This window comes from Physella acuta, unplaced genomic scaffold (assembly GCF_028476545.2).
Source record: "Physella acuta isolate Inbredline_101_S28 unplaced genomic scaffold, ASM2847654v3 ptg001338l, whole genome shotgun sequence".
NCBI lineage: Eukaryota > Metazoa > Mollusca > Gastropoda > Physidae > Physella > Physella acuta.
The window spans coordinates 5,430-32,538 of record NW_026732853.1 but is presented as its reverse complement, the minus strand read 5'-3'; the positions used below and the strand labels follow the sequence as shown (position 1 = coordinate 32,538).

Genomic DNA, 27,109 nt, shown 5'->3' with positions numbered 1-27,109 from the left:
GAAGTTTCGGGCTCAAATAACGTCAAGCGAGGTGAGTTACAGCCCTTAGTAGCATTACATTAATTGCAACACACTTAAACCAGATGGGAAAGTAGTGGGGGGGGGGGAGGGGTGAATAAAAGTTCTTAGTTAATTGTGTTCATCTTCCAGCTGGGTGGGGGGGGTAGTGAATGAGCGTCCTTAATTAACTTCATCTTTCAGTTGGGGGGGGGGGGGGGTGCAGTGAATGTACGTCCTAAGCTACTTATGTTCATGTTTTCAGCTGGGTGTGGGGTGCAGTGAATGAATGTCCTAAGTTACTTATGTTCATGTTTCCATCTGGGCGGGGGGGGGGTGCAGTGAATGAATGTCCTAAGTTACTTATGTTCATGTTTCCATCTGGGCGGGGGGGGGGTGCAGTGAATGAATGTCCTAAATTACTTATGTTCATGTTTCCATCTGGGCGGGGGGGTGCAGTGAATGAATGTCCTAAGTTACTTATGTTCATGTTTTCAGCTGGGTGGGGGGGGGGGGGGTGCAGTGAATGAATGTCCTAAATTACTTATGTTCATGTTTCCATCTGGGCGGGGGGGGGGTGCAGTGAATGAATGTCCTAAGTTACTTATGTTCATGTTTTCAGCTGGGTGGGGGGGGTGCAGTGAATGAATGTCCTAAATTACTTATGTTCATGTTTCCATCTGGGCGGGGGGGGGGGGTGCAGTGAATGAATGTCCTAAATTACTTATGTTCATGTTTTCAGCTAGGTGGGGGGGGGGGGGGGAATAAATGAATGTCCTAAATTACTTATGTTCATGTTTTCAGCTGGGGGGGGGAGTGAATGAACGTCCTAAGTTACTTATGTTCATGTTTTCAGCTGGGTGGGGGGGGGGGTGCAGTGAATGAATGTCCTAAATTACTTATGTTCATGTTTCCATCTGGGCGGGGGGGGGGGGGGGGGGGGTGCAGTGAATGAATGTCCTAAATTACTTATGTTCATGTTTCCATCTGGGCGGGGGGGGTGCAGTGAATGAATGTCCTAAATTACTTATGTTCATGTTTTCAGCTGGGTGGGGGGGGGGGAATAAATGAATGTCCTTAATTACTTATGTTCATGTTTTCAGCTGGGGGGGGGAGTGAATGAACGTCCTAAGTTACTTATGTTCATGTTTTCAGCTGGGTGGGGGGGGGTGCAGTGAATGAACGTCCTAAGCTACTTATGTTGATGTTTTCAGCTGGGTCCGTCTCGAGCCTGCAGGAATCCAAGGCTGTCCTCACTGTCCGGCTGGCCATATCCAACTCTACTTTCGTTTTCGTCATCCTGCTGGTCCATCGTCTGTTCACGTGACCCACCACCGCTGTAGTTGTGTAACGTGTGCAGGCATGTGCAGAGTTGTGCAGACATGTGCAGACGTGTACAATCTTGTGCAGACTATTACAGACTTTTACAGATGTGTGAAGATGTGTGCATTCTTGTGCAGAAATTTTAAATTGTGTGCAGACGGCTGCAGACTTACCCAGTTATCAACCCCTCAGGTTTATTCATTCAAGTCAATTATTTGATCATTCAAGTTAATTATTTGATCATTCAAGTTAATTATTTGATCATTCAAGTCAATTATTTGATCATTCAAGTCAATTATTTGATCATTCAAGTCAATTATTTGATCATTCAGGTCAATTATTTGATCATTCAAGTCAATTATTTGATCATTCAAGTCAATTGTTTGATCATTCAAGTCAACTACCTGGTTATTCTATCTGTTCCCTTGGTTATTCTACACTTAGTCGTTTAATGAACCTTCCTCGCATTCATTGGCATATATTATAGAGTGGTCAAGTCATAAAGCGGTCAAGTCAAGGAGTGGTCAAGTCAACATTCTATCAATCATTGTTGATTTGTTTTAAAAATCCCTAAATACCTGTATTTATTTTTAATTAACCAGCTGTACATTACTCACCCAGTTAATGATAATTCACACGTGAATTTCGCCTCATATTCGGCTTTAATTAGAATATATTTGACTATAACAATAACAAGATAGAGTCACGTGATGAGTTTAACCTTTGACCTCCACGGGTACGGATGTGTTGGTTCTAGACGCCGGAAGTGGAAACCATGGGAACCGTGTCTTACATTCGTTTCTTGCTGGCTTGGTATGAAGTGTGTTCATGTGCGGCAGTTTGTAGCGGAATGTGTGTTAGATTTATTTTGTCCTTGTTATCTTGCTACGTTCTATGTGTGTTCCTTTGTTGAACATCGCAGAACAAAATTCAGATTTCTAGGATTTTTTATGATTTTCAACATGATCTGTACATTTTTGTCTAAAAATTTAAACCCACTTAGTCGATGTTTTTTTTTCTTAATGTTTCGAGTTTAATGGATGATGCATGTTTTTCCAAGATGTATATATCTCTGTAAATGCGCGAAAGTTGATTTGATAGTTTGAATTATTTATGAATATTTTAAGCCGTTCTGTTTATTGAGTTTAGAATCTGATACGTCTAGAAGCTAACTAGAATTATGATTCATTAATTTTAAATAAGACGCATGCGATGCTGGTAGGACATTTTTAAAATGTGATTAATTCTACAATAACAACATTTATTGGAAGATATACGGTAAAAATTCATTTAAGTGGAATTAACTTGTCTAGACATTAACCGGAAGTAGCTATTTATAGCTATCAGATGGGGATTTATTCGTTCCAGACGATGATTTTAATATGCTTGGGCCTGGATTTTTTTATCGGCAGCATAAAGTCTGCACGTGCCCAAGACTTTCTCACTTTCTAGCTTTAGTTGAAAAAACTTTTTTGCTGCAGGTATTAACTCATACATGCAGTATGCTGTTAGCTTTAACTAACACAGCTCGTATGCTATTAGCTGTAAGACAGTCATTAATATCCTGCTCGCTTAACTAAGACAGCTCGAATAATGCCAGCTGTGAGGGCCTATATGCTAATATCTTTAGCTAAGACAGCATTTATGCTCATAGCTTTAACTAAGACAGCATTTATGCTACTAGCTTTAACAAATACAGCATGTATGCTGCTAGAGGTTGTAGAACATTTTTGCCTTTAACATCGATTAAAACAATCTTCACTAGATGATGTCACAGGTTGCAGTGGATTATGCCACAATCTCAGTGGATTATGCCACAATCTCAGTGGATTATGCTACCAGCCTCAGTGGATTATGCCACATGCTCACACATACCCCGACACCACATATCCCTACACCACACACCCCAACAGCACACACCTCGACACCATACATCAAGCCACCACACACCCTGACACCACTAAACACACAACACACACCCCGACACCACACATAATGCCACCACACCCCGACACCACACAACCCTACAGCACACATCACGACACCACACACAATGCCACCACACCCCTACACCACACACCCCTACACCACACACCTCGACACCACACACCTCGACACCACACATCATGACACCACACACCATGCCACCACACCTCGACACCACACACTCCGACACCACACACCTCGACACCACACACCTCGACACCACACCTCGACACCACACACCTCGACACCACCCATGATATACACAAAATCCCAACATATAAAACAATCTGGCTGTGACTTCATATATAAACTGAGAGTGTAAATTTGATGTAAATAGACTTGACCCTAGAATATTTATTTTTGTGATAAACTGGACACTAGAAATGAAGGTTTTCCCTTGTGAATGTATATCTCAACATTTCTATGTATAAAGTTACTTTATTGAAGTATATTTCAATATTTTTATTTTACTGACATTATGTGTTCAGACTTGCTGTTGATGTTTTCATTTTACCGAAAAGTATAAGTTTATTTTATACATAAATATATAAATACATATATATATAAAGATATATATATATATATATATATATATATATATATATATATATATATATATATATATATATATTGTGTGTGTGTTCCCGCGCGCGTGTGTGTATTCTCGTGTACGTGCGTGTTTGTTGTGTGTGCTTTAGTTTATGTGAAAAGACCTGTTTGAAAGAAATTACAGAATTTTTTTAAACTGCTATTTTTTGTTTTGACAGCACTGATATTGTATTATATTTTAGTTTACTTTTTCTTAAGGCTATAAATTGGAAGAATTATGTTGCATAGAAAATTTCAGTCATATGGATTAGGCTTGGTATTGATGGTGGTTTCAATGTAAAATGGCTGTTATGGCGTGTTTTTATGTAAACATTGCATTCATCTGTTTAGGGACTGTTGTGATACACAAATTTTATTTGTTACGATGAGCCGCATAAATGTTGGGAATAGAGAAATGGGTATTTGTTTTTTATTTTTGCTAATTTTTCAGATCCATTTAAGTTTTGTGTATGCTGATACATTATCGCATACCATGTATATGAATATACACCATATAGTTTTGTATATGTTGATAAATCATGTAGTTTATTGTGTGTTGGTCCTGTATTTTGTATGTTGATAAATCATAGTCTATAAAATTTCGTGTATGTTGATACAGTACAGTTTCGTGTTTGTTGATATACTATCTTTTAAGTTGATAAATCACTGTCTTATAGTCCAGGGTATGTTGATACATGGTATAGACATGTTTTAACTCACGTCCTTTTCAATACATAACTCGTCATTTAGGAGAAAATACATCACATACAGCCCAATAATTTAGGTAAAAATACATAAACCATCATTGAGCCATTAATACATCATAGATAAATCTATCATATATATCATTTAATTCATAATTAATCCATTATTTTACTGAAAATATATTTATTTGTGACCTTTCATAAAAGTGACAATTTACCGTACATTAGCCATAATTTATGTGATAAAATATCATTCATAATCCTACCTTCCAGATGATAATATATCATTCATAAACCTATCATTCAGTTGATAATATATCATTTATAAACCTACCATCCAGATGATAATATATCGTTCATAAACCTACCATCCAGATGATATAATGTCATTCATAAAGCTATCATTCAGTTGATAATATATCATTCATATACCTACCATCCAGATTATAATATATCATTTATAAACCCACCACTAAAGTGACAATACCTCACTCATAAACCAAGTACTAAAGTGACATTACATCATTCATTCCCTATCATTCTTGAATTCACACGACACCTAGCATAAGATAGCAACCCGCCTTAAGAAGAAAATTTTTGTTTGTAAGTTTGTGATTTATGTACCTCCAATGTTGAACGTTATTTTTATGAAGAAGACTGAAATAAATTTATTAATTATTAGCTGAAAATCCGAGTCGAATTTATGTGTTATCTAATCCAGGATAGACAACCAGGTGTATCCTGCACGCTGTACAGGTAGGCTCGTTTGATCAACAGGTGCATTCCTAGGTGCACCGATGCACTGAGTGCGCAGTGCTAATGTGGAACGTCTGAGTGGGACAGGAGTCTAAGTTTGGTGTTTCCATGGTAACTTGGTTTCGTTGGGTGTTTCCATGGTACCTTGGTTTTGTTGTGTGTTTCCATGGTAACTTGGTTTTGTTGTGTGTTTCCATGGTAACTTGGTTTTGTTGGGTGTTTCCATGGTTACTTGGTTTCGTTGGGTGTTTCCATGGTAACTTGGTTTTGTTGTGTGTTTCCATGGTAACTTGGTTTAGTTGGGTGTTTCCATGGTAACTGAGTTTCGTTGGGTTTTTGCATGGTAACTTGGTTTAGTTGGCTGTTTCCATGGTAACTTGGTTTCGTTGGGTGTTTCCATGGTAACTTGGTTTCAGGAGGATCGTTGAATATGTATCGGTTTTCGCACTAAAGTCGGAAATTTTCTTACTGTTTATTTATTTATGGTTAGGGTAATAGGCTCTCGTTAGTGCTTCAGTCAAGCTAGGGTCAGGGCTGTGATAAGAGTTATGGTTAGAGTTGTGGTTAGAGTTAGGGTTGGAGTTTAGGTTAGGGTTAGGGTTGGAGTTAGGGTTAGGGTTAGGGTTGTGGTTAGAGTTAGGGTTGGAGTTAGGGTTAGGGTCTTTCTATAAGGACTAGATTCAAGAATAATGTCATCATGATTAAAGGCAGGACGAAGATTAAAGATGAGTTCACTCAGCTCTAATGGGTACCTAGCCCTAGTCGATGAAAGTTAAGACAACCAAGCTTAGTGCTGAGCATAAAATCACTCAGATACTGAGTTCAACGAAACAGATCAACTTGACCTAACTACCAGTCCGGGACTTAAAGGGTCGTTTATATGTCCCATAGCGAGTCCTAAATCAAGCGGCCCTACAGCGCTAACATAGCAGCAAAGGTTAGTATAGGCTATCTGAACAGCCATATGGTCACGAAGGAATATTTTAAAATCACATTTTTTTTACACCGCCATATCACAGCTTAATATAAGAAAAGACCACAGCATCTAAATATCAAGAAATACGGCCATGAGATCTAAACCATAATAATACAGAAATGACATCTAACATCTAAATGACAAAATAAAGCCATGACATAAATACAATAAAAATACAGTCATGACATTTAAATGACAAATGCCGCCATGACATCTGATTGACAAGAAATGCTTCTACATTTAGATCATAATAATACATATATGACATCTAAATGTACACAAATAAAACCATGAAATACAAATGACAAAAAATAAATCCGTGACATCTAAATGACAAAAATACAGCCATGACATTTAATAGACAAAAAAAATGCAGCCATGACATCTAAATGACAAACATACAAACATGACATCTAAATGACAACATACAAACATGACATCTAAATGACAAAAATACAGCCATGTCATTTAATAGACAAAAATGCAGCCATGACATCTAAATGACAACATACCAACATGACATCTAAATGACAAGAACCTTTACCCTCTATCTACCACAGGCCCCACTCATGCACGCCGCCATCTTTAAACATATAATTATTGCTCCAGCCAATCAGGGCCATCCTGACATAAGCTGCTGACATGCTGAATCCACTTTTGCTGACCAGCAGGACCTTGCATGACGTCATCAACAGCAGCTGCTCCACCAGGGCCGTCTTGAGCCCCTCCCTCTCGTCCTGACCTTGAACCACGTGTGCAATGTGCACCAACGGTGCGTCCAGGTTGTGCAGCCTTGACCCGAACATAGTTTTGGCCTCTTTCCGTACCTGCCAATGTGAAAAATTTCTCTCATTAAAATTTTTAATTTTTCAATTACCGGTGTTTGACTTTTGTAAGATGAAAATAATCCAACCACTACAAGTTGAAAAGTTGGATGAGGTTTTAGGGTTCAAAAAAGTCAAATATTGATGTTTACATTTCGAAAATTCAAAAGCTGAATTTTACAGTTTTTAGGGTGAAAATTGGAAAGTTATTGAAAACCAGTTTTAGAGAGAAAAGTTTTTTAAGCTATTGAGGAGATGAGTAGAGGAAAATTATCAGAAGAGTGACTTGTAGTGATCATCAAACGAATTTTTACCATCTTTTAATTTGACCCTGCTAATTCAATCCTATTGGACGGCATAACCTAGAGGTAGAGAGCTAGACTGATAACCCGAAAGTCGAGTTCGAATCCGTTTTTAAGTCTGTAGAGCTTCCCTAAGTCCACCCAACTCTGATGGGTACCTAACTGACGTTAGGGAAAGTAAAGGCGGCTGGTTGGCTTACCAAACTATCCCTTTATAAGTCGAGGACTCTTCCTAGTCTGCCCCATGTGTCTTGTGCACGAACGGCTGAAGATGATGAGTTAAATCCTAAATATCTTTAATTAATCCTAAATATCAAATCAACCTACCTCGTCGCTGTCAGTAGCCAGGTACACGTGATGCCCAGACTCCAGGTACGGTCTGAGAAAGTTCCAGACCGCCTGGACTGAGTTGAGGCTGTTCCTTCTCTCCTTTTCAAAAGGCAAGGTCGAGCTGTGACCGATCCGTATATGGGCACACACCAAGTTCAAGTCGGCCACACCATAACCCTTAAGTTGACCAATACCATCCTTGGATATCCCAGGCCGTAGAGACGGGGCTAGCTTTAACTGCGGTCCGTTTGTCGCTGGTTTGGTGTCTGTATTACTGCAGTTCACACAGGATTTGTTCCCACTCAATAAAGGGTCATCGATCATCGATTGGGATATATTGATCAGCAGTTCGTTTAATTTAGCACGCAGCTCGTGGGTTGGTTGTGTGAGTTTAAGCCACGCCTTAGAGAAGATGTGGCACCGCCTACTGCTGAGCCAGCCCGGGAGGCGGTGCTTGTAGTAGGGGTTGAGCTTGAGCTGGCGCCATAGCTCGTGGTTGGTCTTGATGTAGACGACATCCTGGGGGTAGACGGCGTTAAAGTTGATCTCCTTCAGCTCAGTGGCCGAGCTCTGGAAGTACTGGGGTGGGGGGGGGGGTTGGTTAATGGTTGGTTTAATGGTTGGTTTAGAGGTTGGCCTAATGGTTGGTTTAGAGGTTGGCCTAATGGTTGGTTGGTGGAGCTCTGGAAGTACTGGGGCGAGATGGGTGGGGTTGGTTGGTTGGTCTAATCGTTGGTTGGTCAAAGCTAGGGGTTGGTCAGATTGTTCGAGTTTGGGGGTTGGTTGAATGGTTGGTAGGTCGAAGCTTGGGGTTGGTCAGATTGTTCGAGTTTGGGGGTTGGTTGAATGGTTGGTAGGTCGAAGCTTGGGGTTAGTCAGATTGTTCGAGTTTGGGGGTTGGTTGAATGGTTGGTAGGTCGAAGCTTGGGGTTGATCTAGTATACTGTGGACAGACGTGGTATCGTTGGTTGGTACCTGGTCTAGACTAGGGGTTGGTCTAATGACAGTTGGTACCTGGTCTAGACTGGGGATTGGTCTAATGACAGTTGGTACCTGGTCTAGACTGGGGGTTGGTGTAATGACCGATGGTACCTGGTCTAGACTAGGGGTTGGTCTAATGACCGATGGTACCTGGTCTAGACTGGGGGTTGGTCTAATGACAGATGTTACCTGATCTAGACTAGGGGTTGGTCTAATGACCGATGGTACCTGGTCTAGACTGGGGGTTGGTCTAATGACAGATGTTACCTGATCTAGACTAGGGGTTGGTGTAATGACCGATGGTACCTGGTCTAGACTAGGGGTTGGTGTAATGACCGATGGTACCTGGTCTAGACTAGGGGTTGGTGTAATGACCGATGGTACCCGACCTACACTACGGGTACTCTACTGTCATTGCTAAATTTAAATAAACAAAGGTTACATTACTCAGGCGGTCAAAGAGTGAAGGGCACTTTATTTTGATGGGTATAAATATAGAAACAAAGGGTAGCTTACTCTGATTGTTGTAGTTGATTTGTTTCTCAGCTCCTCCTCTGGAATGAGCCAACCAACTTCGTTTGGCTCATAAAAATCCTGAAACGGCCATGGTGACGTCATACTGATGCCGAACTGTCTGTTGGTGACTTCTGCCAGAGCGTACACCCCCACCACCCCCCGCTGGCGGTCACCGAGACCGTAGCAGTACTCACTCTTGTCGCACAGGTAGATCAGGTATTTCTTGCCCGGTGGGGGCGGGGAATTGGGAGGGGTGGAGCTCTGGTTTTGGCTGGATGTAGAAGCAACTGAGGTGAAGGTCGTAGCTACTGATGTCAAGGTCGTTGATCCTGAGGTCAAGGTCGTTGACACGGACAGATTGATCTTATTGGTGCTGGTTTCGGTTCTTGGGGTGTGTTCTTGTGTTGAGTGACGTGTGTCAGGTTGGTGGGCGGAGTCTTGTTCTGGCTGTGTGGCATCAGTTGGCTGGTGGGCGGAGTCATGATCTAGTCGGGTGTCTTCTGCCATCGCGTGGGCGTAGTCTCGTTGACGCCTTGCCTCTACATCACGTGGCCTCTGATCTGAAATACTGACCACCAAAGTTTGTAAGAAATACTGACCACCAAAGTTTGTAAGAAATACTGACCACCAAAGTTTGGAAATACTGACCACCAAAGTTTGGAAATACTGACCACCAAAGTTTGTAAGAAATACTGACCACCAAAGTTTGGAAATACTGACCACCAAAGTTTGTAAGAAATACTGACCACCAAAGTTTGGAAATACTGACCACCAAAGTTTGGAAATACTGACCACCAAAAATTGTAAGAAATACTGACCACCAAAGTTTGTAAGAAATACTGACCACCAAAGTTTGTAAGAAATACTGACCACCAAAGTTTGTAAGAAATACTGAGCACCAAAGTTTGGAAATACTGACCACCAAAGTTTGGAAATACTGACCACCAAAAATTGTAAGAAATACTGACCACCAAAGTTTGTAAGAAATACTGACCACCAAAGTTTATAAGAAATACTGACCACCAAAGTTTGTAAGAAATACTGACCACCTAAGTTTGAAGGAAATACTGACCACCAAAGTTTGTAAGAAATACTGACCACCAAAGTTTGTAAGAAATACTGACCACCAAAGTTTGTAAGAAATACTGACCACCAAAGTTTGTAAGAAATACTGACCACCAAAGTTTGGAAATACTGACCACCAAAAGTTTGTAAGAAACACTGACCACCAAAGTTTGTAAGAAATACTGACCACCAAAGTTTGTAAGAAATACTGACCACCAAAGTTTGTAAGAAATACTGACCAACAAAGTTTGGAAATACTGACCACCAAAGTTTGGAAATACTGACCACCTAAGTTTGGAAATACTGACCACCAAAAATTGTAAGAAATACTGACCACCAAAGTTTGTAAGAAATACTGACCAACAAAGTTTGGAAATACTGACCACCAAAGTTTGGAAATACTGACCACCAAAGTTTGGAAATACTGACCACCAAAAATTGTAAGAAATACTGACCACCAAAAATTGTAAGAAATACTGACCACCAAAGTTTGTAAGAAATACTGACCACCAAAGTTTATAAGAAATACTGACCACCAAAGTTTGTAAGAAATACTGACCACCTAAGTTTGAAGGAAATACTGACCACCAAAGTTTGTAAGAAATACTGACCACCAAAGTTTGTAAGAAATACTGACCACCAAAGTTTGTAAGAAATACTGACCACCAAAGTTTGTAAGAAATACTGACCACCAAAGTTTGGAAATACTGACCACCAAAAGTTTGTAAGAAACACTGACCACCAAAGTTTGTAAGAAATACTGACCACCAAAGTTTGTAAGAAATACTGACCACCAAAGTTTGTAAGAAATACTGACCAACAAAGTTTGGAAATACTGACCACCAAAGTTTGGAAATACTGACCACCAAAGTTTGGAAATACTGACCACCAAAAATTGTAAGAAATACTGACCACCAAAGTTTGTAAGAAATACTGACCACCAAAGTTTATAAGAAATACTGACCACCAAAGTTTGGAAATACTGACCACCAAAGTTTGTAAGAAATACTGACCACCAAAGTTTGTAAGAAATACTGACCACCAAAGTTTGTAAGAAATACTGACCACCAAAGTTTGGAAATACTGACCACCAAAGTTTGGAAATACTGACCACCAAAGTTTGGAAATACTGACCACCAAAGTTTGTAAGAAATACTGACCACCAAAGTTTGTAAGAAATACTGACCACCAAAGTTTGTAAAAAATACTGAGTAAGCACGTGCTAGCATGTTGGTTAAAGACACGGTAACAAACAAAACACACCATAACTTAGCAACATGAATACAAGAATATTCTTTTATGTTCCTGTCATATCAACCAATCGGTGGATAGCTTTAATCAGGTCAACCATAGGTAAGTACAAGACAATGTCAACCGTTGAGACTTACAAAATAAAAGTCAAAAATATTTTTAAAAGCTAGACCTGATACATTTTTACGTTTCTTCTTAGACCTGGATAAAGTAAGGTTCCCTTTTCAAACCTGACGGTATATAGGGCAAGTGAAGTAGAGTTCACTTGTTTCTAAGGGATGATCTACTGACGAGCCCGGATTCGAACTAGACCACTCCGTCCCCGTGACCTGGATTCAGTGGATTGATTTTATTCATGTTTGATTCTTATCAAAACTAGCCGGAAATTTCCGTGTCAGCTGTCGTTTTCACTCGGGTCTCGGGTCAGGCTCGCCGGAACAAATTAATGTGAGTCTCGCCGGAACACATTCGTGTGAGGCTCGTTGGAACAACAAAAATCTAAATCCGAATTCTCGGAATCAGGTCTAGTTTGACGTTAACTGAATTTCTGACGACACTAATTTAGTTTGTAGTTGTGTGACGTCACCAGTGTACTCTAGTCCCAGCCTCACTCAATGACGTCAGCCCATTGATTCACGAGTCTCCAGGAACTCTACTTCAACCTTCTCAAATTTTTTCCCTGCCTAAACTGACGTCTTCACTAGAACCGAAACTCGAGCAGAGAGTACTAGAAAGGTGATTTGACTTGCCACCCGCGAGTCTGGTCGTAGTTTTCATTCAATCATTCACTATTAGATGAATGTGACTATTTGACGAGATGTTGTAGTCAAGTTAAATTAAATTTTTGTGGCGCGCATACAGTCCGGAATCTCGACATTTATCACACTCAAACCTTGATCCATTTATTTTTTCTTAAGTTAATATGAATCCCCCAAAAAACCCTTTTTTAAAAATGACACCGTTAAAAATAATATCGGACACCACTAAGCTGAGTGTTGTAAAATAAAGCGCCCATTGCTTAATACTTCTACCAGAGTTTCTTCCTGGCATCTCTTCGGAGGGAAAGTCTACCGCCCCCCCCCCCCCCCCGAATGAGATTGAATTTATATAGTAAACATATACTTTTACTAGTGTCCGCCACTCCGGAAAATGTAGACCGCCCCCCCCCCCCCCGAAAATATAAAATATCAAGTGCCCCCCCCCCCCACCCGGAGAAAAAAGTCTGGAAGAAACACTGACTACTACACATTACTCCTGCAGTTTAATGCCAATAGCACCTCAAGACTGTCAGTCACAAAATATTAAACCTAACACCCATTTTACTTAATGAGTTCATATAGCCATGTAAACATCAAGTATTATTCTCAATGCCAAAGGTTGACAGAGGTACGTGTTAAAGTCGTAGAAACGAAAGGCCGAAGTGTAAACACTGGCACTAGACTTAAGTTTTACAAAAATGGCGTGTTTCTCACCCACCACTTTTTTTATCGCTGCTACACGAAGGCGTGTGCATGCGTGACCTCTGACCCCGAGGGACACACACTGACCTATGAAACTTAACTATAGACTATTAATAGAACTGAAGTGACATATATATACGATGTACGAAGTGGCCCCTCTAGATTACATAATATAGGCTAAACATGAAGGGGGTGGGAAGTAGGTATTGTTAATGAAATAGCAATGTAAATATCGTTATATTTTCAATGCCAAAGTACACAGGTACGTTATATAGCCACAGAAAAGACAGAGCAGTCTACGGCCAGACAGGATTCGATCCCGCACTCCCCACTGACCAACTCGCCTCGCCTATCGTACAGCTAGCTGGTCAGAAATGTAAACACTGCGGCCAGATTAGTTTCACAAAAATATTATTTTCATGAAACTTTCTTTTATTCAATAACAACGGTAGTCAATTTCTAAAAGAATCCAATTTACAAAAGAAAATATTTTCTTATTTACATTTTTAAAAATAAGAAGTGCTCGAAGTGTTCAACTTAAACTTAAATGTAAGGTTTGTTTCTTTAAACTCGTAGATCGCTCTCTTAATCTTGTTTTTTAGTTTCTATTTTTAACCATTTGTTTTTGTTGCGTATGGTTCAAATGTTATGGCTACAGCTAAAATTACTTGAAATGTGGTTTCATCTATTTCACTTAAACTCTTTTGTCCCATGGTATATCGTTCCCATCATTAGATTTAAACACAAAGTTGATCTAAAAATGACGAGTTCTAGTTGTCACAAAATTCACAAGTGGCAACAGTATCCCTTTCTGTCATGTATGAGACCATCCCATAACATGAATTACCACTGTCACTGACAAAAGTTGCCGACAAACCATGACGCTCGAGGCAGATGTAAAACAATATGTTACACAATTTGAAACCTTACCCTCATGCCCCAGGGTACCAGCGCCATGCCCCGCCCCCTCCACCCACCTACCTGATAAATATACTGGATATGTCGTGCCCCGCCCCCTCCACCTACCTACCTGATAAATATACTGGATATGTCGTGCCCCGCCCCCTCCACCTACCTACCTGATAAATATACTGGATATGTCGTGCCCCGCCCCCTCCACCTACCTACCTGATAAATATACTGGATATGTCGTGCCCCGCCCCCTCCACCTACCTACCTGATAAATATACTGGATATGTCGTGCCCCGCCCCCTCCACCTACCTACCTGATAAATATACTGGATATGTCGTGCCCTGCCCCCTCCACCTACCTACCTGATAAATATACTGGATATGTCGTGCCCCGCCCCCTCCACCCACCTACCTGATAAATATACTGGATATGTCGTGCCCCGCCCCCTCCACCTACCTACCTGATAAATATACTGGATATGTCGTGCCCCGCCCCCTCCACCTACCTACCTGATAAATATACTGGATATGTCGTGCCCCGCCCCCTCCACCTACCTACCTGATAAATATACTGGATATGTCGTGCCCCGCCCCCTCCACCTACCTACCTGATAAATATACTGGATATGTCGTGCCCCGCCCCCTCCACCTACCTACCTGATAAATATACTGGATATGTCGTGCCCCGCCCCCTCCACCTACCTACCTGATAAATATACTGGATATGTCGTGCCCCGCCCCCTCCACCTACCTACCTGATAAATATACTGGATATGTCGTGCCCCGCCCCCTCCACCTACCTGATAAATATACTGGATATGTCGTGCCCCCCCCCCCCCTCCACCTACCTACCTGATAAATATACTGGATATGTCGTGCCCCGCCCCCTCCACCTACCTACCTGATAAATATACTGGATATGTCGTGCCCCGCCCCCTCCACCCACCTACCTGATAAATATACTGGAGATGTCGTGCCCCCCCCCCACCCACCTACCTGATAAATATACTGGATATATCGTGCCCCTCCACCCACCTACCTGATAAATATACTGGATATGTCGTGCCCCTCCACCCACCTACCTGATAAATATACTGGATATGTCGTGCCCCGCCCCCTCCACCCGCCTACCTGATAAATATACTGGATATGTCGTGCCCCGCCCCCCCCCCACCCACCTACCTGATAAATATACTGGATATGTCGTGCCCCCCACCCACCTACCTGATAAATATACTGGATATGTCGTGCCCCCCACCCACCTACCTGATAAATATACTGGATATGTCGTGCCCCTCCACCCACCTACCTGATAAATATACTGGATATGTCGTGCCCCGCCCCCGCCCCCCACCCACCTACCTGATAAATATACTGGATATGTCGTGCCCCTCCACCCACCTACCTGATAAATATACTGGATATGTCGTGCCCCCCACCCACCTACCTGATAAATATACTGGATATGTCGTGCCCCTCCACCCACCTACCTGATAAATATACTGGATATGTCGTGCCCCGCCCCCGCCCCCCACCCACCTACCTGATAAATATACTGGATATGTCGTGCCCCTCCACCCACCTACCTGATAAATATACTGGATATGTCGTGTTGTGCGAGGACTGGCCGGTCTCTGACGGACAGGTAGGACAACACGATGACCACACACACCACCACCACCAAAGCCAGCACCACCGTTTGTCTGCAGCTAAACAAAGTTAAACAAAGGGATTAACGAAACAGTTTAACTAAGGGATTAACGACACAGTTTAACAAAGGGATTAGCGACACGAAATAAGTGACACATTAAAACAAAGGGATTAACGACACGGTTAAATAAAGAGATTAACGACACGAGAAAAGTAAAAAAATTTAAAAAAGAGATTAACGACACGAGAAAAGTGACACATTAAAACAAAGGGATTAACGACACAGTTAAACAAAGGGATTAACGACACGAGAAAAATGACACATCGAAACAAATGGATTAACGACTAGGTTAAATAAAGGGGTTAACGACACAGTTAAACAAAAGGATTAACGAAATGGTTAAACAAAGAGATTAACGACACGAGAAAAGTGACACATTAAAACAGAGGGATTAACGACAGGTTTAAATAAGGGGATTAACGAAACAGTAAAACAAAGACATTACAAACACAGTTAAACACAGTAAATTCCTCACAAGTTTTTTCCAATTTTAAAAAATGTTCATTGTTTTAAAACGAATATAAAAACAAAAATGAATGTAAAATTTTAGGAGAGACTGTTCTACACAGGCGTCTTGTGGCTTCGTTGACACACAAAAATGTCAGCTACTGAGGTAAAAAAAAAATTGACTTTTTTTCACATCGTTTCAAATGCGTTTTAAGTTCATTTTTTCCCTTGTATAATGTTTAAATAATGTGCAAATAGTAAACAAATACATTGTCGCTATATCGTTCAATATACTTAGGTATACTATCTTTTAAACCAGTTGTTTATCAACTCGCAGTTGTTCTCCCCCCCCCCCCCTCACTGCACAGGTCCACACACAAAAACTCGTCCCTATTTTGTGTGTTTCAGCAAATATTCACATAATAAAGCTCCACGTGGGTGCTTGAAAAAGTACCACTACAAAAGATACGCCTCAGTCCAATGGTAACGATACGCTTCGCTGAGAACTAGTTAATAAACGCGATAGTCAACACGTGAACCATTTAGCTTCAAAATATTTCTTCAATGGTGGAACTCTCGGAAGAGGGAGGGGCCGGGTGTGGCTGTTTATGTGAGATCTTAAGTCAATTATGACTGGGTCAAAGCACGCTATTCAATGGGGCTTTAAGTAACTTCGCACTTTAATTTAAAATACTTGCTATATCACTATACCAATTTAAAATATTTGCTGTATCACCTCACCAATAAAATTAAATACTTGCTATATCACTACACCAATACAACACAGTTGTCGAGACAGACAGCCCATCTGTGACGTCACGTTTGATGGTGGGAATTGTATACTGCTCAGTGTTACATCTGACGGGGAGATGCCTAAACGTGTAGGATCCAGTGGCGGATCAAAGGGTAGGCTGGCTGGGCAACAGCTAGGGACCCAAACGTTATGGTAATTCATTTCGATACTCTGCTGTCTGATTGGATTACTACGAACGGTGCCCATACAGCATAACACAGAATGTGATATTTTTAACACCTCTGCCCCATATAACTTAATTATATAATGCCAATATATATCACGACACCTTATACTATATGGATCATCAGGTCTGAATGAAGACTTTTGACTTTATACATTAAAATATCAAGTATAAGTTAACACTAAATATCACGTCAAGTATAAACTACCACTATACATTATACATCGAAATGTCAAGTATTATTATAGCTAACACTGTACATCACAATGTCAGGTATAAGCTAACATTATACATCGAAACTTCTAATGCGACTGCCATACTGAGAATATCTTCAAGTATAAACGTCTTTAATAATAAATAGCTCCATAATCTGATTGACGATTGGACGGTTGGACCTTGGGTGGGAGGTTGAATGGAGCCAGGCCTTGCTGATGTTTAAGATAGCAATTAACATCATAACTGGTCAGCAATATGACCAGTCTCTTCACTATCAGCAACAAGAAAGGACGTGGAAACGATCAACGGAATATACACTGGAGACTAAATATCGTGTCTAATTAACTCCTAATTAAGCATCTGTCATAATTCAGATGCATGGATAGATAGCAAAAGAAAATGTTAACCACGAAAAGCTCACTGTGTCACCAGTAATAAATAACTCCGTGGGGCTTGAGCCTAAACTTTCTGGACTTCAATTGCTGTGTGTACAGCCTGGGTTTTCATTAACTGATTTCGTAAGCTTAATTAATGTTTACAGCCATAAAAGCTAGCTACAGCTAAACAGAATACAGCCATAAATGCTAGCTGCAGCTGAACAGCATACAGTCATGGCATTAAAAACAGCTAAACAGCATACAGCCATAAATACTAGCTACAGCTGAACAGCGTACAGCCATAAATGCTAGCTACAGCTAAACAGCGTACAGCCATAAATGCTAGCTACAGCTAAACAACATACAGCCATGAATGTTTGAGCTGACTCACCTGTTGTTATGTCGCATGTTCTGACGTCAATTCAGCGTGCACGTCATATATCCAACGTCAAACATAAACATTTGCACGTCATATGTCTAACGTCACATATGAAACATTTGACGGCACACAATTCATTTATCTTACGTATCAGAATAAACAAAAATTACGTCACACCTCTACAAATATTCCGTCACACTTCACATAAGTGTCGTCACAAACCACAACATGCTACATTACTTCACAGATCAAAGTCATAATCACCTACATAAACAGGACACCCGCCTCTAACGCCTCTGTTTACAAGTGTACGAGACTTCAAGGCGGTTATGGAACTTTGCTAGCATACCGTGTGTTGTTCCAACTTTGCCTGTGGTACAAACGTGGCATAGGACAAATACTTGGGGCTCTATTTTACCTGTTAGTCATGTTTACCTGTTCGTCGTAGACCTGTGGCTCACCTGACATGGCGCGACGGTGTAACAACTGTATGCTCTGTTCGTTATAATCATATACTGTACACGTAAACTTCAATTGTGTAATATAAGTGTACAATACAATTGTACAGTGGGTGTACACTCGCATTGTTCAAAATATCTTAAGGAAAGCAGTTCATGTACATGTAAAGCAAAGTCATGTCATGTCATTGATCTCTGACGTGTCATGTCATTGATCTCTGACATGTCATGTCATTGATCTCTGACGTGTCATGTCATTGATCTCTGACGTGTCATGTCATTGATCTCTGATGTGTCAAATAGTCGAACTGGTTGGGTTCAATAAAAACAGGTAGTGCTACCACATAACATGATGTAGCGATGCAACGGATGGGGGGGTCGATCAAGGTGTGGGGTGGTTCAGAGGTAAGCTTGGTAGGGTGGGGGAGGTGAAGAGCAAGGAGTGGGAGGGGGGTGACGGGGTGGGGTGACTAATAAGGGTAGAGTTTTAAACGCTAATGTGAGTGAGAGAGACACTAAAATGAGAAAATAAGAGAGGGGTGGAAAGAGAGAGGCTAGCGTGGGTAGAGTGAGAGAGGCTAGCGTGGGTAGAGTGAGAGAGGCTAGCTTGGGTAGAGTGAGAGAGGCTAGCGTGGGTACAGTGAGAGAGGCTAGCGTGGGTAGAGTGAGAGAGGCTAGCGTGGGTAGAAAGAGAGAGAGACGCTAGCTGTATAGTATGAGGGAGTTGCAAGTGAATGTATCCCACCTCAATACGACTAGTCTTTAAAATAATATTTCAGTCAAGTTTTATTTTGGAGTAACAACCCCACCTCCCACAACCAAGAGACTATACACTAAACTTGTACACAACAAAGATACCATTCATATCCTACACACAGTTCGATGAATGGACGTCTCAGCTCTAATCAATGTTCAGCTCTTGGTGTGTTGTGTGTCGTCACGGTGTAACTCCCGGCCACCTGATCCTAACAACTCAGAAATGGAATGAATGGCAGAACTCTGACACGGTATCTGAGCTGGTAGAATATCTGGACACACTTCAACACAAGAATTTGTTTCACAGGTGTTGAAAGGGTTTGGTGGAGTTATCTCCCATGTAGCGTAAGGATTAAGCCTTTAGTGTCAGAGTTCTTGTGTAAAGTTAACATAGAGTTGTTGGTGCTGTGTTGTAATGTAAGCTGATGTGGTACACTGTAATGTATGCTGATGTGGTACACTGTAATGTAATGTGGTACACTGTAATGTATGCTGATGTGGTACACTGTAATGTAATGTGGTACACTGTAATGTAAGCTGATGTGGTACACTGTAATGTAATGTGGTACACTGTAATGTAAGCTGATGTGGTACACTGTAATGTAAGCTGATGTGGTACACTGTAATGTAAGCTGATGTGGTACACTGTTATGTAAGCTGATATTGTACACTGTAATGTATGCTGATGAGGTACACTGTAATGTAAGCTGATGTGGTATACTGTAATGTAAGCTGATGTGGTACACTAAGCTGATGTGGTACACTGTAATGTAAGCTGATGTGGTATACTGTAATGTAAGCTGATGTGGTACACTGTAATGTAAGCTGATGTGGTACACTGTAATGTAAGCTGATGTGGTATACTGTAATGTAAGCTGATGTCAGATTGTCACTCATCTTTAAAAAATATCACATGAAAACTTAGCAACAATGTTACTATCTTTTTAAACACGCACTAAAGCATATCATATTGGCGTTATAATTATACAAATAAATAAATTTAATTAAAAGCATTCTTTTTTTAAATTACTAAATGAATAAACCGGGAGTGATCTCCCCTAAACCTTCTCGAATATTCTTATATAAAACAACAGGGGATGGCAACTCGGGATACAGACATGATTTTTAATCCATTTTAAATACTTAAACTTTTTAAAATAGAATAAAATCTCTTAGAAAAAAGAATTACACAACAAGTGAACGCCAAATTAAATGTGCATAATAGTGCGCAATATTATTAGTACTTTATAAATTTACATTAGTTTTTTGAGAAATCGAAAATTACTACTTCCGGTCTACAGAAATTACTCAAAATTTGGTACATAGTAGAGAATTAGATCTTTTTCTATCTGAAATAGTACTCAAGTTATAGGCTTTTGAAAAATTCAAAGTAGAAAAAGTACCACTTCCGGTTATCGGAAATCGCTCTAAAGTTGATACTGATCTACGATTTTTATATAATACTTTTATATGAAATTTCATTAACCTAGCTTTAACGGTACTCAAGTTATCGTGTTTACAGACACACACAAACACACACACACATACACACACACAGACATACGGACGTTAAAAAAACTAATTATAATTAAAACAAACCTATTATTTCATGTATTTAAATTATAATAGTGCCGTAAATCATTTAAATCCATGATGTATACCTTCGCTCTGAAAATTAGTTTCAACAATGTTAAAAGGTACGCTACTCGTGTAACTATTACTCAAGTTGTAAATTTCGTGATTATTTCCCTTACATTAAATAATCAAACTACAAAAGACATGAAATGTAAGGGAAGCAACTCGAAAATTGTATTTTTGTTTATTTTTCTGTTGAGTTATAGTGAGTTATTTACCTTAGTATATATTTTTTTTAAATTTCCTAAAGTAGTTTTGTTATAATTATAAAATAATGAGAGAAAAAACTTTCATGTAAATACTGAAATATATACGATAGTGCTTATTTGGCTAGTGTTAATTTTGCCTAAAAATATAATTATGATAAGTTATCAAAACGAAGATTAAGAATCGTGTGTTGTATACATGTAGTTTTACCATTTTTGCCATAACATCACCCTTTTTGTTTATACATTCGCCTAGCCCTAAACCACTAGAGAAAAAGCGCATTGTGTGTTTTCTCTTCTGTAAGCTCTACTATAACCTATCATTATACATTACTATAAATAGATATGGTATTTTGGACCTAAACACTAGGTGTGCTGACATATGGACCTACAGACCAGATGTCCTGATATATGGACCTATACACCAGATTTGTTGACATAAGAACCCACACACCAGATATGTTGACATGAGGACCTATACACCAGATATGTTGACATAAGAACCCACACACCAGATATGTTGACATATGGACCTATACAGCACATATGTTGACATGAGGATCCATACACCACATATGTGGACATATAAACCTATACACCAGATATGTTGACATATGGACCTATACACCAGATATGTTGACATATGGACCTATACACCAAATATGTTGACATATGGACCTATACACCAGATATGTTGACATATGGACCTATACACCAGATATGTTGACATATGGACCTATACACCAAATATGTTGACATATGGACCTATACACCAAATATGTTGACATATGGACCTATACACCAGATATGTTGACATATGGACCTATACACCAGATATGTTGACATATAAACCTACACACCAGATATGTTGACATATGGACCTATACACCAGATATGTTGACATGAGGACCTATACACCAGATATGTTGACATATGGACCTATACACCAGGTATGGTGACATATGGACCTATACACCAGATATGGTGACATATGGACCTATATACCAGATATGTTGACATATGGACCTACACACCAGATATGTTGACATATGGACCTATACACCAGATATGGTGACATATGGACCTATACACCAGATATGTTGACATATGGACCTATGCACCAGATATGTTAACATATAAACCTACACACCAGATATGTTGACATATGGACCTATACACCAGATATGTTGACATATGGACCTATACACCAGATATGTTGACATATGGACCTATATACCAGATATGTTGACATGAGGACCTATACACCAGATATGTTGACATATGGATCTATACACCAGGTATGGTGACATATGGACCTATACACCAGATATGGTGACATATGGACCTATACACCAGATATGTTGACATATGGACCTACACACCAGATATGTTGACATATGGACCTATACACCAGATATGGTGACATATGGACCTATACACCAGATATGTTGACATATGGACCTATACACCAGATATGTTAACATATAAACCTACACACCAGATATGTTGACATATGGACCTATACACCAGATATGTTGACATATAAACCTACACACCAAATATTATATCACTTGCTATGCTGACATGTAGAGGTTCAGTTGTGTGGGAGTTCACATACAGATCTTGTACAGACCTACATGTCAACTAGCTACCAGACCTACATCTGACCTACTCCGGTGCCAACTCAAACAATGTGCTCCATGTCGTCTGCTGAATCTACCTGGCTTATTTGTAATGGCTGCTCTACATTGGCGTAGACTAGTGGGGGTGAGGGTGGCGAAATTAATACTATAAGATGGTTTTACATGTATGCAGGTGTATCATGTATTACTAAATCTGGAGGATATTGGGTTATCATAGAAGAATCTGTACAGCTATTGGGTTTAATGTTTAAAATAAAAATCAAAATTAAAAATCTATATTATGTTATGTTTTTATATTCATTAAATAATCTTCACCCATAGCCTTTTGTTTTCTTAATGTTCCACAGGGCGGGAACATTGCCAGGACGATACACTTCCGGTGGTCTCCATTGGCTGGTCTTTAAAGTCTTCACCTGGTCACGTGGCTCCAGCACATCTCTCTCAAGTATCTCCTCCAGGACGTTCTTGACCTTCATCTTCCTCGAGCCCAATAGAATCCATGTAAAAAGCAAAAAGTTGCCTTCTCGGACCTGTCGATCCATATGGCAGATGAAGTAGAGTTCATCTGTCTTGACAAAGGTATACGAAAGTCAGCACTATGCCCAGACGCCACTACTTTCCCTAACGTGAGTTAAGCACCCATCAGTGCTGAGTGGACAGGCTAATCCTACAGACGATACCATCCATACGTAAAAACCACACATATTTATAATTATTGATGTGATCATATTTTCGTCTTTATTGAGCTACAACCCCCCCCCCCCCCCCCCCTCTCCTCAACAGAATTTCATATACCCATTAATTAAACCTTATTCTCTCGAAAAACTAATAGTTTTACATCATCATTTTTTTTTCTTAAATTTTTTTTATTTATAATAAATACGACATCACGTTTCTAAGGTCCCCCACTCCCCTCTGGCTAATTGTCACTCACCCTCCCCCCCCCCCCTCCCTCCCCTAACACCCCCTCCCCTACCACTTTAGTGTGTGACGTCAACTTAGACCAAACAACCGCTTTAGAAAACACCTCTGATCAAGCAAGCCAATCAAAAAATCGATAGCTTGGACTAAAAAGATTAGAAGAGATTAGTCTCACGCCTGACACCAAATTGTGACTGTATATCTACGACACCAGAGCTTATAAAAATTTGCAGAGCTGGGATTTTTTTTTCTCCATACACCGAGTGATTTCATGACGTCACAGCGTCACGTGACATGCTCGCCGTGTCATCAGTTCATGAATGAAATGAAGCCCATTGTATTGTGTTGAATGAGCCCGCTATCTCGAGGCAGTGAATGAAAGTTGTGCCACTGATATGACACAGCACATCGGACATACTGCCAGTAGTAGGGCCGTGTTTGTCTTACAGCCTTACATGGATATTACATTACATGATTTATGTAAGAAGTCACATGTCAGGGACGTCCTTTAAAAAAAAACGGGCGTTGACTAGAGAAGTCGATTTTAAGAGGGGAGGGTTAATATAATGTGTTGATAGAGTGTGTTGATAAATGGTTTTGAGCATTTTTATTTTATTTTGCTATGCTCTCCGGTTAAATAGCACACTTTTTCTTCCCTCTCCCTTCCTTTTCCCCCTCCCTCCCCTTTAATTATAAACGGATATAGGTCATATATAACTGACCACAATGCCAGATACAGCATTGGGCTGCCCGGCTGCTCATGTTTTATTTGCAGTGCTACAGGCAAGAGAGTGCTACCTCTCTACCACACTGCTAGAGACAAGAGAGTGCTACCTCTCTACCACACTGCTACACATACGAGTGCTACCTCTCTACCACACTGCTAGAGACAAGAGAGTGCTACCTCTCTACCACACTGCTACAGGCAAGAGAGTGCTACCTCTCTACCACACTGCTACACATACGAGTGCTACCTCTCTACCACACTGCTAGAGACAAGAGAGTGCTACCTCTCCACCACACTGCTAGAGACAAGAGAGTGCTACCTCTCTACCACACTGCTACACATACGAGAGTGCTACCTCTCTACCACACTGCTAGAGACAAGAGAGTGCTACCTCTCTACCACACTGCTACACATACGAGAGTGCTACCTCTCTACCACACTGCTACAGACAAGAGAGTGCTACCTCTCCACCACACTGCTACAGACACGAGATGGCTATCTCTCCACCACACTGCTACACTGTGTTATTCACGGTCGCTTAGCTGAGTTACAATGCAATGATATTATGTCATCTAATTACTATTTTAATCTTATATGTCATCACATTACTGTTTTAATTTTACATGTCATCACATAACTGTTTTATCTTTGATTTTATCAACACTAATGAGCCAGATCAGAAACAAGTGTCATCACCCCCTCCCTCACCCCTCCCTCACCCCTCCCTCACCCCTCCCTCACCCCTCCCTCACCCCTCCCTCACCCCCTCCCTCACCCCTCCCTCACCCCTCCCTCACCCCCTCCCTCACCCCTCCCTCACCCCTCCCTCACCCCCTCCCTCACCCCTCCCTCACCCCTCCCTCACCCCTCCCTCACCCCCTCCCTCACCCCTCCCTCACCCCCTCCCTCACCCCCTCCCTCACCCCTCCCTCACCCCCTCCCTCACCCCTCCCTCACCCCTCCCTCACCCCCTCCCTCACCCCTCCCTCACCCCTCCCTCACCCCTCCCTCACCCCTCCCTCACCCCTCCCTCACCCCTCCCTCACCCCTCCCTCACCCCTCCCTCACCCCCTCCCTTACCCCCTTCCTCACCCCTCCCTCACCCCTCCCTCACCCCTCCCTCACCCCTCCCTCACCCCTCCCTCACCCCCTCCCTCACCCCCTCCCTCACCCCCTCCCTCACCCCTCCCTTACCCCCTCCCTCACCCCTCCCTCACCCCCTCTCTCACCCCTCCCTTACCCCCTCCCTCACCCCTCCCTCACCCTCGTTGACTGACGTCGATCGTTACTTGATTGGCTGACCTCTAGGGTTAGGAGGGGAAGTTACTCTTTATTGAGGGGACGCTACTCTATAGGGAGGGGAAGTTACTCTTTATTGAGGGGACGCTACTCTATAGGGAGGGGAAGTTACTCTTTATTGAGGGGACGCTACTCTATAGGGAGGGGAAGTTACTCTTTATTGAGGGGACGCTACTCTATAGGGAGGGGTAGTTACTATTTATTGAGGGGAAGTTACTCTTTATTGAGGGGACGCTACTCTATAGGGAGGGGACGCTACTCTATAGGGAGGGGACGCAACTCTATATGGAAGGGAAGTTACTCTTTATTGAGGGGACGCTACTCTATAGGGAGGGGAAGTTACTCTTTATTGAGGGGACGCTACTCTATAGGGAGGGGAAGTTACTCTTTATTGAGGGGACGCTACACTATAGGGAGGGGAAGTTACTCTTTAGAAAGGGGACGCTACTCTATAGGGAGGGGACGCAACTCTATATGGAAGGGAAGTTACTCTTTATTGAGGGGACGCTACTCTATAGGGAGGGGAAGTTACTCTTTATTGAGGGGACGCTACACTATAGGGAGGGGAAGTTACTCTTTAGAAAGGGGACGCTACTCTATAGGGAGGGGACGCAACTCTATATGGAAGGGAAGTTACTCTTTATTGAGGGGACGCTACTCTATAGGGAGGGGACGTTTCTCTTTAGGGATGGACTTTACTATATAGGGAGGGGAGGTTCCTATATGGAGGAGACAGCACTACAAAGAGGATACTCACCTTTCCTGCAAATCCGATACTTTGTTGTTCTGTGTTTTAAAGAGAGCCAGTTGACTGTCATTTGACTGCCAGTTGAATGTCATTTGACTGCCAGTTGACTGTCATTTGACTGCCAGTTGACTGTCATTTGACTGCCAGTTGACTGACATTTGACTGCCAGTTGACTGTCATTTGACTGCTGACTGCAGTAAGCTAGGTTTGTTTGACTGCGGCATGACTAGTGCAGAGTTTCTTCCAGGCATCTCCTCGAAAAAAGTCTACCGCCCGTCCCCGAACAAACTGAAATTTAAATAGAAAATATATACTTTATATATATATAAAGACTACCGCCCCCCCCCCCCCCCCCCCGGAGAAAAAAGTCTGGAAGAAACACTGGACTGGTGTAAGACTTGTGTTTGATTTGTATAACATGTACGACTGATGCATGACTAATGCATGACTGATGTATGACTGCTGTGTGACTGCGTATGACTGATGTATAACTACTGTAAATCTGCTTTATGGTTGCTATGTGACTGCTGTATAATTGTTGTATGACTGTTGTGTGACTGGTGTAAGACTCGTGTATGATTTGTAAAACATGTATGACTGATGCATGACTGATGCATTACTGATGTATGACTGCTGTA

At 41.3% G+C, this 27,109-nt stretch overlaps 2 protein-coding genes across 2 annotated transcripts in view; one reads left to right on the top strand and one right to left on the bottom strand.

The window, feature by feature from the left end:
• The window catches only part of LOC131958586 (hemicentin-2), a 72,290-nt gene extending 70,171 nt beyond the window's left edge, over positions 1-2,119 (top strand). Inside the window, exons 7-8 of the mRNA XM_059323688.1 lie at positions 2-31; positions 1,212-2,119. Of these exons, the coding sequence (XP_059179671.1) occupies positions 2-31; positions 1,212-1,324 (143 nt within the window). The 3' untranslated portion in view covers positions 1,325-2,119. The remainder of the gene's footprint in view (position 1; positions 32-1,211) is intronic.
• Positions 2,120-6,841: 4,722 nt separating this feature from the next.
• On the bottom strand, positions 6,842-18,181 carry LOC131958580 (uncharacterized). Its single transcript, XM_059323680.1, has 5 exons — positions 18,091-18,181; positions 15,558-15,680; positions 9,284-9,851; positions 7,784-8,365; positions 6,842-7,157 (listed from the first exon to the last, which is right to left on the bottom strand). The coding sequence occupies exons 1-5, from the start codon at positions 18,105-18,107 to the stop codon at positions 6,882-6,884; spliced, it is 1,566 nt and encodes a 521-aa protein (XP_059179663.1). The 5' UTR covers positions 18,108-18,181; the 3' UTR covers positions 6,842-6,881.
• Positions 18,182-27,109: the final 8,928 nt, after the last annotated feature.

Bases quoted from the DNA above. Each gene is read 5' to 3' on its own strand.
- LOC131958580 (XM_059323680.1), bottom strand. The intron at 9,852-15,557 runs GTAGGTGGGTGG...TTTGGTGGTCAG, and splicing joins ATATCCAGTATATTTATCAG to TATTTCAGATCAGAGGCCAC. The intron at 7,158-7,783 runs GTAGGTTGATTT...TCACATTGGCAG, and splicing joins TGGCTACTGACAGCGACGAG to GTACGGAAAGAGGCCAAAAC.